Consider the following 16,235-nt stretch of genomic DNA (forward strand, 5'->3'; position numbering starts at 1 on the left):
CAAACAGGTTCTGTGAGAGCAATTTCCGAACAGCTTCTGACAGACCCCAGTTGGTCACAGGATCTCAAGGAGGAGGGAAGTAAACAGGGAAGGAAAAACCAGAGGTTTTATAATATATTTGTGAATAAAAAATTGATAACAGGTATAAACCATCACAAACCTTAGACATAAAATGATTAATGAAATCTGAAGGCAGATAAGACAATCAAAGACCTTGCCAACCAAAAAAGGCTCAGCAGTTTCTGTAAAAGCCTTTGCAATGTCTGGGGATAAAGTTTGGACCATGTAACATTCAATCTCCTGACCTATAAAAGGTGATAAATTCATTGCCTGGACACCCACACCTGAGGCCCAAGGTCACTGATGTAACCCCAGAAATGGTAATGTGAACTTTGACATTCCTTGCCCAGAAAGGTTTCACTAAACTCAAGTGCAGAAATAAAGCAACCTGAATGAATCAATAAAAGTGAATATAAGAAGTGGGATGAATTAATCAAATTACAAGGAAAAATAATTGCTTCTCGAGGAAATCAAAGTCAAACCTATAGCAATAAAGAAACAAAACAGCAGATCTGAACTCAAGTGTTGTCAAGAAGGAGGGATAGTTTGGTAGAGGTACATAGAGGGAATTACATGCTTCACATGAGTGTACTATGCTCCTATTGGTGGAGAAATGATGCAGGCTGCTACACATGACAGATACACTGGAATCACTTGATTACAATAGAGGAGAGTAGAACGCTTGTGGCATATATAAAGAAACATTTCGCATATAGAGGGCAGCACTGGCATAGCTAATCTTCTGAGAGGAGGGAAGTACCATATCAGAATTATATTTACCTAAGCACCTAACATTATACATTTGAAACACGTCTTTTTATTTGAGGTTTCATAATAAAAACACTGAAAAAAGAATATTTTCATAGCATACTTGTCTTTTTAATGTGTTTTACAAATAGTAATTTTTTTAGTTGAAAAACCAAAAGCTGAATATAAAACAAACTTACAAATATTTATTAATTCTTTTTTTTTTACTAAATATAAATTATATAAACTTTTGTAAGGCTAAACTCAATTTCACTTCAAAATCTCTACCCAATATAACAAAAAAGTATACTTACATTTTTTGGGAAAATACATCGTATTTTTAATTATGTCATAAAACAGAAATACAAGGAAAAAAATGTTTGCATCTTTATCTCAACACAGTATTTAATTCCTTCGCCAAAAAAAAAATTAAGTACAAACTGTCAATGAAAGGTGATTTAGATTAATGGTAAAAAAATGCTTAATTCAAATTCCCAATACCAATAAGTCTTTTCACGTATCACACAATACTAATCGAGATAATTAGAAGTTATGAAAATGATAACTGCCTTGATGCAAAAGACTAGCAATGTACAGAACACAATAAGAAACTTTCTTAATTTGTAAATTGATTATCGTAATGCTTTGACAGATCTCAGTCTATAAACAGTAAAAGCGACATTAAGGATACTTTCACATTATCTATACAAAAATATCTTAAAGAAGCCTTCAAAGAAATAAGTTTTTTTTTACAGTATGCATAAAGTTGTAGAGGCATCAGAGTTTGAAACAGTGGAGAGCTAAGCCTACAAATTTCTGTTTATTTAAAAATGGTAATGAAGACATTATCCACACTCTTGAAAATATTGAATATGAACACTGAACACAATTTACATGAAACAGACAAAGTTGACAAGACTGATCCTTCTTCCTAGAAGTTTAATTGGTATTAATCTTTAAACTCTTATTGTCTGCGAAAAGAAAACAATTTTGTAATAACAATAACCTTCTAATCAGGCATCAAATATAATGTTGAAAGTTACTATATAGTACAGTGGTGAATAAGGTCAAAACTGATTTTCTTGATAATCTATAAAAGTTCAGCTGGCTTTCTTTAATTTTTTTCTTACCGAGTCTGTTGCAAAAGAACTACATGGTCGAATATCCTTGAACATTATCTGAAATAAAAGAAAGGGCAAAATAATCCTAAAACCTGTCATGCAAAAGAATTATTGTCATTTCTAACATGCTAACAACAGATCATTTATGTGTAGATAACAACAGAGTCTCTGTTAGGTACTTAAAAGATTTGGGTCTTAGGCCCATAGATGTAGGAATTTTTGACATTTCAGTATGACGTTAATCATGGTTTTGTATTTTGCTTTCATGGCACAGGTCTCACGTGTCTGTATCTAGTGACAACTCTAGATAATGACAAAATTAAGTACCTGATTCAAGCAGCCCACTTTATTTTACTTACGTATACAAATAAAGATTTCAATAATTGGAATAATAAAACAGACCAGCTTCAAGTAAGAAGAAAAGTTATATAGCATGGAACCAGTAAAATTTAGAATAAGATAATATCAGTTAGTCTTAGCTACTTTGATAATGTATAGAATAATTATGTATTTTTTAAATCCTAGATAATAGTGATTGAATTTTCTTAGTTGATGAGAAATGCTTTATTGTAAAAAAGCTGATTTGTAGTTTCTCTTTAGTGATGAAACTTTTGAAACATCTTTAAAAATAACATTAAAAAAACATGTTAAAACAAATTTCAAACTTATCAGAAATCACTTAAATATATAGATTTTTATAATTCTTTCTATAATGGTTAAGTAAAAACAAAAGAAACAGATTTACACTGGAAGGAACATAGATTATTTTCATTTGATGCAGAGAGATAAAAAATACTGTTTAAAGTGAGAAAGAAAAAAAAATGAGATTTTGAAAATACATAAAGTTTGATCACCTCTTCATTATTATCTGGAACTCTGGATAGAAAGTCTAAAAGTTCATTGTTTGGAATTGCATGGGGATTGAGCAGTTTTTTGGTAAATTTGTTGACTCCTACAGTTAAAAAAGGTATATTAAGAATCTAATATTTCATGATTATTTAAATATTTTGTAAAATAAAAATAATTTTGAGCAAATGAATTAACATGTGATAACTATACTAATTCTAAATCAAAGCAAGTATTTTCTTATTAAAAAACAGTTGCATTTTTTTGGCAGAATTTTATGTGCAGGCATTCTCTACTTTCTTCTTTTAATATAAATACTTCTGAAATTTGGCAGTTAATTCAGCTATAAGTAGTTTTCTAGTAGCATGTGGTTATACGACAGTTACTAACTGCATTCATTATAGTTACCTAATGTTCTTTGTTATTCTTTTGAGATAACACTTGGTCTGTTCATGGGAGTTTTGCTGTACAGTTATACTTACATGGAAATACATAGCAGTGTCCTTCAGTGGTAAGTCAGGTACGTATAGAGGTTATAAACTTCATTATGTTTGAACAGGAATGACCAGTCACATGGATAGTACTAGATGCTTTCAGTAAGTCTTTTGTTATCAATTAACCAGAATCTCAAACAAGACAGTTTAGGGAGAACATAATTTACGAACTGGTACAGATGACTATTCATGGTCTAAAAACAGGTACATATATAGTCTTCATGCTTGAAAATAAAAGATCATTCGCTGTATTTTTGTATCATTGTAACCAATTTCTCTATTTATTTTCATGAACTCCATTATTAAAAAACTCAGAATTATTTTTTTTTTAAATATCTTCTTTCCCATTTCCCATTTTCCTGCAGACCTATCAGTGTGACCTGAAAATACCAGCCTAGCTGGATCAGTGGTAACTTTACAACATTAAGAATCATAGTTCAATTACACACAGTGAATGCAGTGCAAATAGCCCACAATGAAATTCTCTACTGAAAAACAACTACCACACATGTAATCTTAAAGTAAAGCTCACACAGTGCTAGGACTATTGGTGTATATAAATTAGGGGTTAGTGTTACATTTACAAAAACATACAAGCTTGTGAATTTTCTTTTATTATTAATAATAATTATATATATATATATATAGACACACACACACACGTACATAATTTTGTTTCTCAAACAGATAATTATTACAATTTATTCTAAAGCCGGTTGATGCTCTCAAATCCCCAGCTGTACATTGTTATAATTTAAACTTTTATTTTTATTTACACTTCAAGAAGAAAGGAAAATCTCTAAATTTACACTAAGAAGAATAACTGTGAAATAACATTAAAGAATGTGAAAATAAATCATAAATCAACTCACCCCATGCCATAAGTAAGTAACGAATTGGAACATAATACAACACCAATGTCACTAGCACTAGTACAAGGATGGCTAACCAAGATAACATTGGTACACTGAAATTGAAAACACTGCAAGGAAAATAAAAACAAAGCATATTATTTTCAATCATAATAACTAATAGAGAGAAATCCCACAACTTAATAATATAACTGCATTTTTACTCAAGTCAGACTTTCCTAAATGAAAGTGTAGTATATATAGTCTTTCATTCACACAAATTTTCTAACTTTTTTTGTTCACTGAGCAGACTAATTTTTATTTTCAAATTATGTTTGATAAACCTCTTTCCAATCTATAGGGTATTTAATATTCACTTAAGTTTTATAATGTTATATATTTAATATTTTTTATTATATTGGCCTTCTAGTCTTGCCCAGCTAACATTACATAACTTGCACTGATGTGATGTATATGCAGTCATGTTACTCTATCTAGCAATATAAAACTGATTCAGTCTAGGCTGTATTTCAGTGGACTACTAATTTGTATTATACATTACATATATTTATATAGATTATTACTATTTAGAAATAAGTTATGAAACAATTATCTCTTCTAGCTACAACCTTTGAATTCAGTTGCTGCTGAACATAGACTGCTAAGCCTTTTAAAATTTTGTACATGGAAGATAATAAAGAAATTTTTTTTTAGGTTTATATGTACACATACACAGTTGAATAACCAAAAAATCATATATATACTGATAATATAGAATTCCACTATAATTCATTCAATTTAGTAACTAAGCTGTATTTAGGTTTAAACAAAATTATGAACTTTCGAGCAGACTAAAGAAAAACCTACCTTCTTGAAATCTTGGATCAAAAGGATGTTGTAGCCTTTTCACAGATTTAAATGACTGAGAAAATCACTAAGGGGACACTCTGAGTTGTCAATTGGTTATTCACAACTCATATATAGTAGTAAGGGTATATAAGGGACCATTTCTAAAAATGGAAAGAAGTGAACGGGGCCACTGTGTTTGATTTAGTACCTAAGCCATATCTCAGCAAAATAACTTGTCTATATTAGTAATGCAAGTTACTTATTTGTACAAAACTATAGATTTAGTATTTTGACATCAGAAGTATCTAATTTTAACCAGTTCTGCTTTCAACCTACCAAGTGACTCACTAAAATCTATATTCAGGTGGGTTCTTTTAATATTTACTTTTAAGTTAAGAAATTAACTTATATATAATATTAAAGATTGAATTATAATTTACGATTTTGTTCTAAACTTAGTGACATAAATTAATAAAATAATAGTTCAATAAAATTTTGAATGCAAGTCAACCAATGCAATGACATGGCCTTGTCACTAGCCAAAGTCCTGTCGCAAAAGGATTACGTGATAAAATGTTTTCTGTGTTACGACAAAGACAGAAACTTTCAAAAGTGACTTACTTTTTAACCCTCTCTCCCACGGAGGCAATTTCTCCTAAGACATTTTGGACCATTGCTGTTACATCTTGAACTGCCTGAAGTTTTTCTTTCAATGACTTCTTTTCTTCCTGTTAAAGCAAAGCATCAAAGGTTAAAATACATGTTTTAAGCAAACAGTTACACATAGACATCAGATATCAATAAGGCCAATATAAGTGTTTTAAGACAAAAGAGTTTTAAATGACTAGAAAGATATTGCTTCTCTATAATCAAAAACATACAAAGAACTTTTTCCTTAGAAAACAACAGCACATAAAATATTTTTACATGGCTCTTCTTTGGTTCCATAATGTGACAGCATTTTAAAACATTTACTATATTATGAACCTCTACATTTGTGTGTACCCTATAAATTAATTACGTTATTCAACAACCACTGAAACTTACATTCATGCAATAAGTTCTGTAACAATCAACAATCACCATATGCTTCATTTTGGTGACCATGTGAAGCAAGTAAACAAAACTCTTTGTTTTTACATCCAAAATTCAGTGATGTATTCAAAGAACTGAAACTGTTCATCTTATCTTTACTTACACTCTTAGAATCTTTACTTTCATCATCTTCTTCATCATCATCATCATCAACATCCTACATTAACAGAAGAGATAACGTGTTGTAAATAATTACATAAGTTGATGCAAGTTATTAGTTAATTAAATTAAACTACTATAAAGGGCTTAAGAATAAACTGCACAAATTATGAGACTTTATGAAAGAGAATGAAGTAAACTGAAGATTCTGCAAGAGATTTAAAGATAATTTTTGTCAGATGATAAAATGTATAACATTAAATTCATGTTTTGTTTACTTGCTAACACAAGTCATGTTTATACTTTCATTAGAAAGCATGCAAACCACTGTCCCTTTAAATAAACATACTTAAATGCTATCTTCTATAGCCATGTTTGATTTTGAACTGACAGACTAGTCATCAAGAGTGAAAACCAACTTTTGGGCTACTCTTGTTTGACTTGCTTGCTTGTTTTGAATATCGAGCAAAGCTACATGAGGGCTATCTGTGCAAGCTGTCCCTAATTTAGCAGTGTAAAACTAAAGGGAAGGCAGCTAATTTATCACCACCCACTGCCAACTCTTGGGCTACTCTTTTACCAATGAATAGTGTGATTAACCATCACATTATAATGCCCCTACGACTGAAAGAGCGAGCATGTTTGGTGCGACGGGATTCAAAACCATGACCCTCAAATTATGAGTCGATGCTTTCACCCACCTGGCCATGTCAGGCCTTGTCTGACATTTACCCTTATTATGCATAAACAGTGCCAAAGTGTGAAACAGAATTCTTGTTATTTATTTTCTTTGCTGATGGAACATAAACAAATCCAGCATGCTAACCATCTTGTTTTGCACTTGACCAAGTAACAGAAAGTAAACATTTTGCTACTCAATAAAACAGTTCACTAGTTATTCTGAAATTTTAAAGGTAAGAAATACTGCTTCTCAGAGAAAAATTGTTATAGAGGGACATTTCATGTTCAACTATAGGATATTCCCAATAAAAAATTACAGGATATTGCTGTAAAAAAACGTATGCATGGTTATTAATTAACTAAATGAAAATAACAAAGTTTGAGACCTGACAATTTAAGGTATGCCATGTAGCTTAACACTATCAAACTAGAAAAAATAAATTACTTCTGATTAATATATCAAATTAAAAAAATTACTTTTGATTGATATATCTTTCAAGTTAAAAAACTTATTTCTGACTAATATGTCTAGTAAGATTAAAACAGCCACAGTAAATACTTCTTCTTCATCACGACTTGTAAAGCTTAGCCCTGTCATAGTAATGATGATGTAATTCTTCAGGAAGATGAGGAGGAGGATGATTGGCATCATGTACAGCTGCATGGTATAGGTGATCACAAGGAAGGTCTGTTTAAAATACACATACCATTAATATCTAACTCAAGCTGACTAAGAAGGAAACCTGAAACTATATTTTTGCAAACAGCTTCTGAAAAGTATTGAAACTTTAAAATTTTTCTACTACAGCTTCCTGATGGAATGTAAATATATCAAACGTTCACCTAGGCAGACTGTCCCACTTATTAACTATTTAGATACAACAAAAGTCAAATATATACAACTACACAGTCACTGCTTCGAAAAAGATATATTTCTGATAAGTCTCAACAATACCGGGGAACATCATCTTGTCCCATTCGTCTGTTAGTGTAACCCTAACGACCTAACATTACATGTCCACAATATTTTCACTATGGAAATAAATATGTTTAAATGAACTATTAATTATCTCTGCTGTACGGTTTTCAAGATTTAAATCTCTCTCACAAATAAGTAACACGGTTGTGCAGAAACCAAAACTGAAGTAATTATTTAAACAAACAAAAAAAAAACAACAACAGAAAATTAGAAAGTGTTAAAATAAAATGATGGTATCACACACAGAATACATCGAATATCATTACATTTTGGCAACAAAACATAACTAATGTACTGCTTTTTTTTTTATAATAGTCTAATTTTTTACAGATACGTGGGGGGAAAATATTAAATTTATCTGTCAGAAAACTTTACTTTTTTGTGTATGTCACAAGTAATTAAATACTTATTTCTAACTCACTTACAACCATAATAAATTCAGTTATAATATAAAAATAATTATATACAAATTTTAGAATAAATTTAATAATTTTTAAAAATTTTCTACAATTTCAAAAATTTTTTTTTTTATATTAAGACAAGTATTATATTTAAAGGAAGACTGTGTTAAATAAAATCTTGCTATCAAAGGTCCAAAAATGTTAAAACTTACAATGAAAGCTACGATACTCCGTGGAGCAGATTCCCACTGAAAACAGCTGTTTAGAAATTTTGCTATTTCAACAAAATCCAGTGCTATTGTTTTTATCCTTTGTACATTTCTCATAAATATCTGTATTGAAATAAGAACAAATGCAGAAGAACATCTTAAAACTTAATACTGATGATAAAACTTAAAACATAAGTCAATACAGACCTGAACCACAGTCAGAAAAAGTAGCAAACTTGTCTAAGTAACCAAACATTTCTTTAAACACATTATTTGTAACTGAGTATACTAAAACATTATTTTATGTATAGTTTCATTAGAATGAATACAAGCACTATTCAGTTCGTGACAGATTTACTACAGGGTGTTCGGAAAGTCACTGTGCACTATATATATATATATAATTACAAAACTGCACAGTGACTTTCCGAACACCCTGTATTATATATTTATTTTAATACATTTGTTTCAGTTACAAATATATTTAGAAATGCATGTAACTCATACAGCTGAATCTCACATATTCATTAAAGTTGTAAAAGATTCTCAACAATGAATCAACAATGTATACATCTATGTATGTGTCAGTATTATTCTTTTAGCTGAAATTTCTGAAATCTCACCTAATGCTTATGAAACAATGTGAGACTCCAAGAGACAGTATATACTGTTGGCTTGTTAAAACTGGTGCATTACAAACCTTGGAAGCTATAACAGTTATTAACACTTGTTAATCAGGAACTTCAAATACTGACCGGAAACACTTATATATTTCGAACATTACAAACCATGTAAATTCAGTGGTGAAAAACTCAGACTGTGATCAACTTGGAGCTAGCTAGCTTTCTATCAAGTGAATTGTACTTATATTAACTCAGAATTAATTTGCTAATTGTGAACCCTCGATAAGATATCAAGGAAGTTCCAGATTGAATAAAAGATACAATATTGCTTGTAAATTTGTAAAACTTTTGAATGTAAATCACTATTTGTAATAACTGTTATTGTAAATTGCACTATTATTTGAATGTTAAAATATATTTGTACTAAGAAAAAAAAATTGCGTATTTCAATCTTTTTGGTAAACATTATAAATTTGGCACATCTTTACATTCAACTAACTTCTACATTTAAATTTTAAATTACAATTTAACCCAGTTTCAGGCTATTTTAAACCATAATACCTAACAATTTAAAACAAATAAGATAATTAAAACTGTAGATTTGCACAGGCACAATTCCTTCCAACTCTTTTATAAGTTTATTCAAGTGACCAATGACTAGATTACAGTACAACAATCTACATGCTTATATGGCTACGTGTCTATCTGTCCATTCGTGTTTATTCTAAGTATTATTATATGCTGTTCTTTTGTTTTTTCATACACAGTCTGCCTTAACAACTGACTTTCTTACTGACTGTTTAATCACTTCTTTCCCTCCACCCTCTCTGCCAACCAATTTATATCTCAACTACGCCATTGGTCTATCATCTTCCTCTTTGTTGACCTCTATGACAAGCCTTCTAGTTATATATATAATCATCAGTCAAATAACATCTTCGTTTTCCACGTTCTCTGCATGTTCAGTCCCAAACATCTATTTCTGTGTGTTCAGTATATTTACTTACTTAATCAATCATAAGCCCAAACATCTATTTCTGTATGTTCAGTATATTTACTTACTTAATCAATCATAAGCCCAAACATCTATTCTGTATGTTCAGTATATTTATCTGTTTGAAAAATGCTGGGTTAAAAAAAAATAATTAAAAAATATTGCCCCTCTTTTATATTAGTTCTTTTCAGTTCACTTATTTCTATCTATCAGTTCAACCATTTGATTTGGTTTTATTTGATTTTATCAGTTCAAATACCAGCTTAGTAAGCTCTCTTTTTACCTCCTCTGGTTGAATACTTTCACATAAATTGTTCTTGTCTTCTGGCTTGGAGATGACATTTTAGATTCCACGATGAGTTCTACTTAACTATCTATTAATCTACCAATCCAACCAATAACTGTTCAAAGATCTTTCCCTCCATAGGTTAATTTCATCTACAGATTCTTTCAGTTTCTCTGTTTGTGACACAACTTATTTCCTTCTTTTTCCAATCTAATAAACAACTCTCAACTCCTGTGCTACAAAATAATTATCACACTCCTGTTGTAAGACAAGGTAAATGTAGGAAGGTTTTTTCTGTTATCTCAAAAACCATTTTTCCTCATTACTTCCCATCAATGTTCTTTAATAGGTAAATGTTTTTATTAGCCATTCTTTCCCCCAAAATACTAATGAATATTCTGTAATAGGCAAGTGTTTTTATTAACTATTTTACCCCTTATCACTTATGAGTGTTCTGTTATAGAAAAAAGTTTTATTAGCTATTCCCCCCTATCACTGATGAATGTTCTGCAATAGAGAAGTGTTTTTATTAACTATTTCCCCCTCCAATCACTGATTAATGTTCTGCAATAGAGAAGTGTTTTTATTAACTATTTTCCTCCCTTATCACTGATGAATGTTCTGCAATGGAGAATTGTTTTTATTAACTATTTTCCCCCCTATCACTGATGAATGTTCTGCAATAGAGAAGTGTTTTTATTAGCTATTCCCTTCCCCATCACTGATAACTGTTCTGTTATCGAAAAAGTGATTTTATTTCTTTCATTCATTAAAGAATTGAAGCACTTATACACATATATAATCTCAATAGTATATGTGAGAAACTGTTATTAAAAAAAGGTTTATATTTAAAGCCTTATTTACATGAACTGAAGGAGTTTTTTCACTGCTTTAGCAGGAAAACAAACTTAACACTTTTTAGTAAAATATAAGCAGGGTTTTGCTACCTACATATTTGTTAGAAATATCGATTGAAAAGAAAGAAATGCCAAAAGAAGAAACAAAATTATTAAAACATAAGCTAATTGACTCCATCATATGTTCAATAAAACTCAGAATAGGTATTTGACCTTTAATTCTTTAACAATTATAAGATTTGTTTTTAATCAGGTATGAAGACATACTGCAAGTGTAGTAAAACTGTTTTCTATTTATTTCATTTAGTAAATTACCTGTTCTTTTACACATTTGTCTATATAAACAAACATCACTGTGTGTTGGTGTTTGTTCCTCAAAGATTCCACATTTCTTAATCAACTAGCACCAAACTTGACATGGTGATACAGAATGACATGAGGAAGGTCACGAGAGGGCAGGGAGAGGGTTTCGACCTTCCCGTATAATTTCAGAAAAAAATACCAATTCTGTATACACCTCAGCATTAGAATGAACTATGTAACCACTGTTGTTAGAATTCTTCTATTACACTTTTAATACTTACTGTGTTAAAGAAAGGCAATGGAAGCACAACTTCCTATTATTTGTTATATACAAGATTTTATTTCAATTGTCCAATGGATGGGTACTGCAGCTAGTATGATATAAATTTATTTTCAGATCTAAAGTACCTGTTGACTATAATCAAACTTGAGTCATAAATGTGAAATTAACACTTGACTGAACCATATTGTAAGTGTATAGCTTTATCTTCTATTCAAAATAGCCTGAAAAGTTATAGTTATGTCTAGCATGAGATTTATAAATATGGTTTCTGCATATAATTTGTTGTACAAGAGTGAATATGCCAGTAGTATAAAATTAATCACCATTAAATTAGAATTTCTGTAATTTAAACGAGTCTAGGATCAGTTTTTGTATTTTTTAACACTCTGTAGGCATATTCTCTAATTTGTCATATTATAATAACTTTTGGATACGAAACTCAAACATTACAACTACAAAGTTATTTTTAACACCAACCTGTTCATTTCAAGAATATTTTTAAATAATAAGAAAAACTCAAATGTCCATTAAATTACATCAATTAATTTTTATGAACTATTTAGAATGCCAAAAAACAAAACACAATCAACTTCAATCAAGTCTTCCAATGGGTCAATGATAATCATGAAGGCTTATTGCACTAAAAACCAGGGTTTGATACCTGAAGAGAGCACAGCATAGACTACCCATTGTGTAGTTTGTACTTAACAATAAACAAATAAAAAAATTTCAATCAGCTGAAGATAACAAAACTTACCGATCGCTTAAACTTCTGTTCAGGTTGCATATACTTAACTTCTTTTGGATTGAATGTTCTTAGAGCTACTTTTATCTATAAAAAAAAATCAATACATAAATATTGGTAAAGAAAATACCCTTATGTTGTTAAGAATTTTTTTCAATTTTTTTAACAAGATAAAATATAAATGAAAAAACTGTCATACTGAGAAATATCTGTGAACATTAAAGAGCATCTCATGTTCCAGAAAGTATCTATTTTACAACTGTACTAACCAAGACTACCAAAGGTTATTGATAATATGAATAATAGATTAAAAACATTTTCATATGAATGAATATTTGTGGCACATAGCATTAAATAAACATTAAAATGGGTATTTTAATTACAACTGAAGTAAATGAAGACATGGTATCTTTGGCTATTCAACTACACTGAATGAGGTACACACATGTAAGCTTGATAAAATTAATTTAGAAACTAAAACTAATTGTAAAGTTAAGAAATACTTAATATACATCAACTATACTGGTTTAAAAACAACAAAGTGACAAATAAAATGTAAACCTTGTAAGATATTTACATTGACGTAAATCTGAAAAACACTGACATACAAGAAATTTCTTCGTAAATGCCAACTTCATGTGCAAAAGCATGGCAACAGAACTGCATGGAGCACATGCACATGTATTAAACAGTAGGAATAAGGCAAAGAAATGACCAAACAAAATTCAATATTAAAGAACGTGAAGTTCCATTTACAGGGTATCTTATAAAGCATATAAAATATAAACATTTTAATATAGTAAATGTACTCAAAAACTTATACAGACTCCAACAACAATAAAAGTGGCCAGTTTTGTTATAAAATTATCCAATAATTAAAACACACTTTCTCTCTACATTATCTTATATGTATTGCAAACTGAGGTCTGTTCAGGTATTCAACTGTCTCGTGTTTGTGTCAGCTACTTCTCACACTGGGCTTGAAAAGCTGCACATGTAGGCAAAGCTGAATATTCACTTTTAAAATGACAGGAGAACAAACATGAATAATATTGATGGCACATTGTGTTTTGTAAGCAAAATATTCTACACTAAATTGTAAGGATTTAATTATACTCTTATTCATATTTCAAAATATGATGTAACGTAAATAATAAAAATGTAAATTTACCATATGTTATTGTTTGGCAGCTCTTAGCATGACTAAAATGCTCAATAACTACTTTTCTAAATGGGTGATATAAATAGCTCAAAGCTTGGCAAAACCAAAGATGAAGTGAAACAATTATTTCTAACCGTCCTGGGTTGTCTTTCATACCCCAGAATCTGTTTTGAGGGTTGAAAAGTTTTCAGACTTAAATTCCTGCTAAGAATTCTGGTTTTTCTTGTCTGAGTAAAACCAAGAGTGCAACACAATTCACCCTTTTAATAATTTAAATTGGTATATTAACTTAAACTTTCTCCATCACTTTTGTTTGTATCTACATATTGTTTCCTACTGGCAATGAAAGCAATCATTGAACTTCCCAGTATTATTACACCAATACATATTTCCATAATAATAAGTTTATTTTTAACATCATTTTTAAATTACAAATCCTTTAACCTCTTGTTAAAATTGAGTTAAATGCAGTGGATTAGCAGTAACTATGATAAGTAAAGAGAAACTGTAATATAAAAAAAGTATGAAATGTTCAGCCCTGGGGTCTTATTCAATAAAACAGGAAACTCACTTAAGGCAACTTTTAGAAACTGAACAGTAAAAACAGAAGGAAACATTAGTTGGTAAATTGAGAAAAATCAGGTAGTACCTGTGTGTGATAAATGTTGTCATACAGTTAAGGTTATAAAAAGGCTAACTGATGATCCTAAAATAAGCTTTTCTTAACCATGAACAGATTAAGAACTTCAGGATTGTGAGGAGTGGGGATTCTAGTGCCTTGAGAACTGAACTTCATTATATGCTGGATACAGTTGGATGTTATTTATTTAGTAAGTTTATAAACAAGTACCAGTAATTGGTAAATAATATAGGAAATACTGAATTTAATGTTTATAATAAACAGAAAATACTGTAAAAAATTATTCTGTTAAATATCTGAGAAAATGTTTATCAAAGAAAAAGCTGCAAGAACATGTTAATGAAAAACTACAAGATAATAAATTTATATATAATAATTATTGTCAGGATGACACAAGTTCAAACATAAGTTTGTTCGACGAGATTTTTAAAGAATGTGTTTTATTTTTCTCTTAGTCACAGAAAGAAAGCATCGTTTTTATCTCAACCTCCTAATATAACCCTGTTCTTTTTTAGTATTATCATACTGAGAATATTATTAACTATGAACCAAAACACTTCTCTCCTTTTCCAATTTTCAACAAGTACTTGGTTATTGATGACTTGGACAAAGACTTTTAAAAGTACATTGTTTCAAAATGTTACTGAAGGAAGAATAAAAAAATGTCAACTGAGTTTGGTAAACATAAAATACAATGATTCTGAGAAACATAACAAAAATATTTATGTAGGCCACATCCAAATCTTCTGTTCCCTAGTCAACATTCATACGGGAACCTTCATAAATTGTTTTAACTAATGTGTCACTGACAATGTAATCAACATTTGTATTTTAAATCCTGCCAAATACACCAAAGTGTAAAATTTCCAGTTGGTTGTGTCCATAAAAATTTTTGCTACATGTTAAATAGTTCTAAGTTAGTGTAGTCAGGTTATCAAAACCACACTCACAAACTGTAATGTTGGTACCAAGAGCACACTAAGTTAGAACTGTTTGACTTGTGGTCTAAGAGCTAAAATGATTAGAAATACAAGATAATACTAATTAAGCAATTAAATATAACTTCTGATCTGAAAAGACCAGATTAAGGTAATGAGACCTTACTGCTAATCAGTTGAATTGATCCCAATAAAAATTAACAGATAATATTTAACAAATAAACTAGTGGGAGAAGAAATGTGGATGCTGAGTGTTGAAGTGGTTCCAATAAAGTGAATTATTTTATTTGAAAAAAAAACCTACAAGATGGAAAATAAAAATGTGAAACTTACATGATTTACACCTCAATAAACTCACCTATTCCCTACTAGAGTGTCTAAAAACAAATGAACCATATGAAGTGAATGCATGATTATATAATTTCTCTCAAGAGAATGAAGCATTAATACTCTAGTTACATGGAATTGTTTGCTGCTAGGCACTGTTAAATATATTAATAACTGGCCCCAACTATGAATAATTTGATTTTTCTATAAGAAACCACTCAAGAAATGAGAAAAGTATAAAATATTAAACTAATAATAAAATGTGATATCAAAAAGTGGTTTACAAACTTACAGGATTATATATAATGTCCAGCTCTAGAAGAATCTGACCTTTGGCACGACCTTTCAATTTCTTGTCCTTTAGAGCGTACCATCTTTTCTCATCATTCTTTATCTGTTCAAAAATAATTTAACTGTTTCAACACATCTTTAAATCCTGCTCTTCTATCACTTTAGACAAAAGGTAAATATTATTCAAAACATTCAACAGTCATCTTCCACAAAATATTCTATGATAACAGCATTGACGAAAAACAAGAAAATCATTAGTTTCACAAATACATCATGGCAAGTCCAATTTTAAAGTATTTGGTTCCAAGCATAGGTTGGATGCCTGGTAAAAGAAAGGTAAGAGATTTTTACCTC

The 16,235-nt window shown here is 29.9% G+C and overlaps 1 protein-coding gene across 3 annotated transcripts in view; it reads right to left on the minus strand.

The window, feature by feature from the left end:
* Positions 1 to 918: 918 nt before the first annotated feature.
* The window catches only part of LOC143239252 (multiple C2 and transmembrane domain-containing protein-like), a 65,238-nt gene continuing 49,921 nt past the window's right edge, over positions 919 to 16,235 (minus strand). The window contains exons 13-21 of one of the 3 annotated variants that reach the window (XM_076480163.1): positions 15,883 to 15,984; positions 12,536 to 12,610; positions 8,436 to 8,555; positions 7,403 to 7,531; positions 6,167 to 6,220; positions 5,590 to 5,696; positions 4,141 to 4,250; positions 2,783 to 2,880; positions 919 to 1,985 (exon numbers count right to left, since the gene is read on the minus strand). In XM_076480163.1, coding sequence (XP_076336278.1) covers positions 1,908 to 1,985; positions 2,783 to 2,880; positions 4,141 to 4,250; positions 5,590 to 5,696; positions 6,167 to 6,220; positions 7,403 to 7,531; positions 8,436 to 8,555; positions 12,536 to 12,610; positions 15,883 to 15,984 — 873 coding nt within the window. In that variant the 3' untranslated portion in view covers positions 919 to 1,907. Of the gene's footprint in view, positions 1,986 to 2,782; positions 2,881 to 3,363; positions 3,493 to 4,140; positions 4,251 to 5,589; positions 5,697 to 6,166; positions 6,221 to 7,320; positions 7,532 to 8,435; positions 8,556 to 12,535; positions 12,611 to 15,882; positions 15,985 to 16,235 lie in introns of those variants that run through there. The other 2 variants (XR_013021088.1, XM_076480168.1) reach the window with 2 other exon arrangements.

The sequence above is a fragment of the Tachypleus tridentatus genome, chromosome 2 (assembly GCF_004210375.1).
Source record: "Tachypleus tridentatus isolate NWPU-2018 chromosome 2, ASM421037v1, whole genome shotgun sequence".
NCBI lineage: Eukaryota > Metazoa > Arthropoda > Merostomata > Xiphosura > Limulidae > Tachypleus > Tachypleus tridentatus.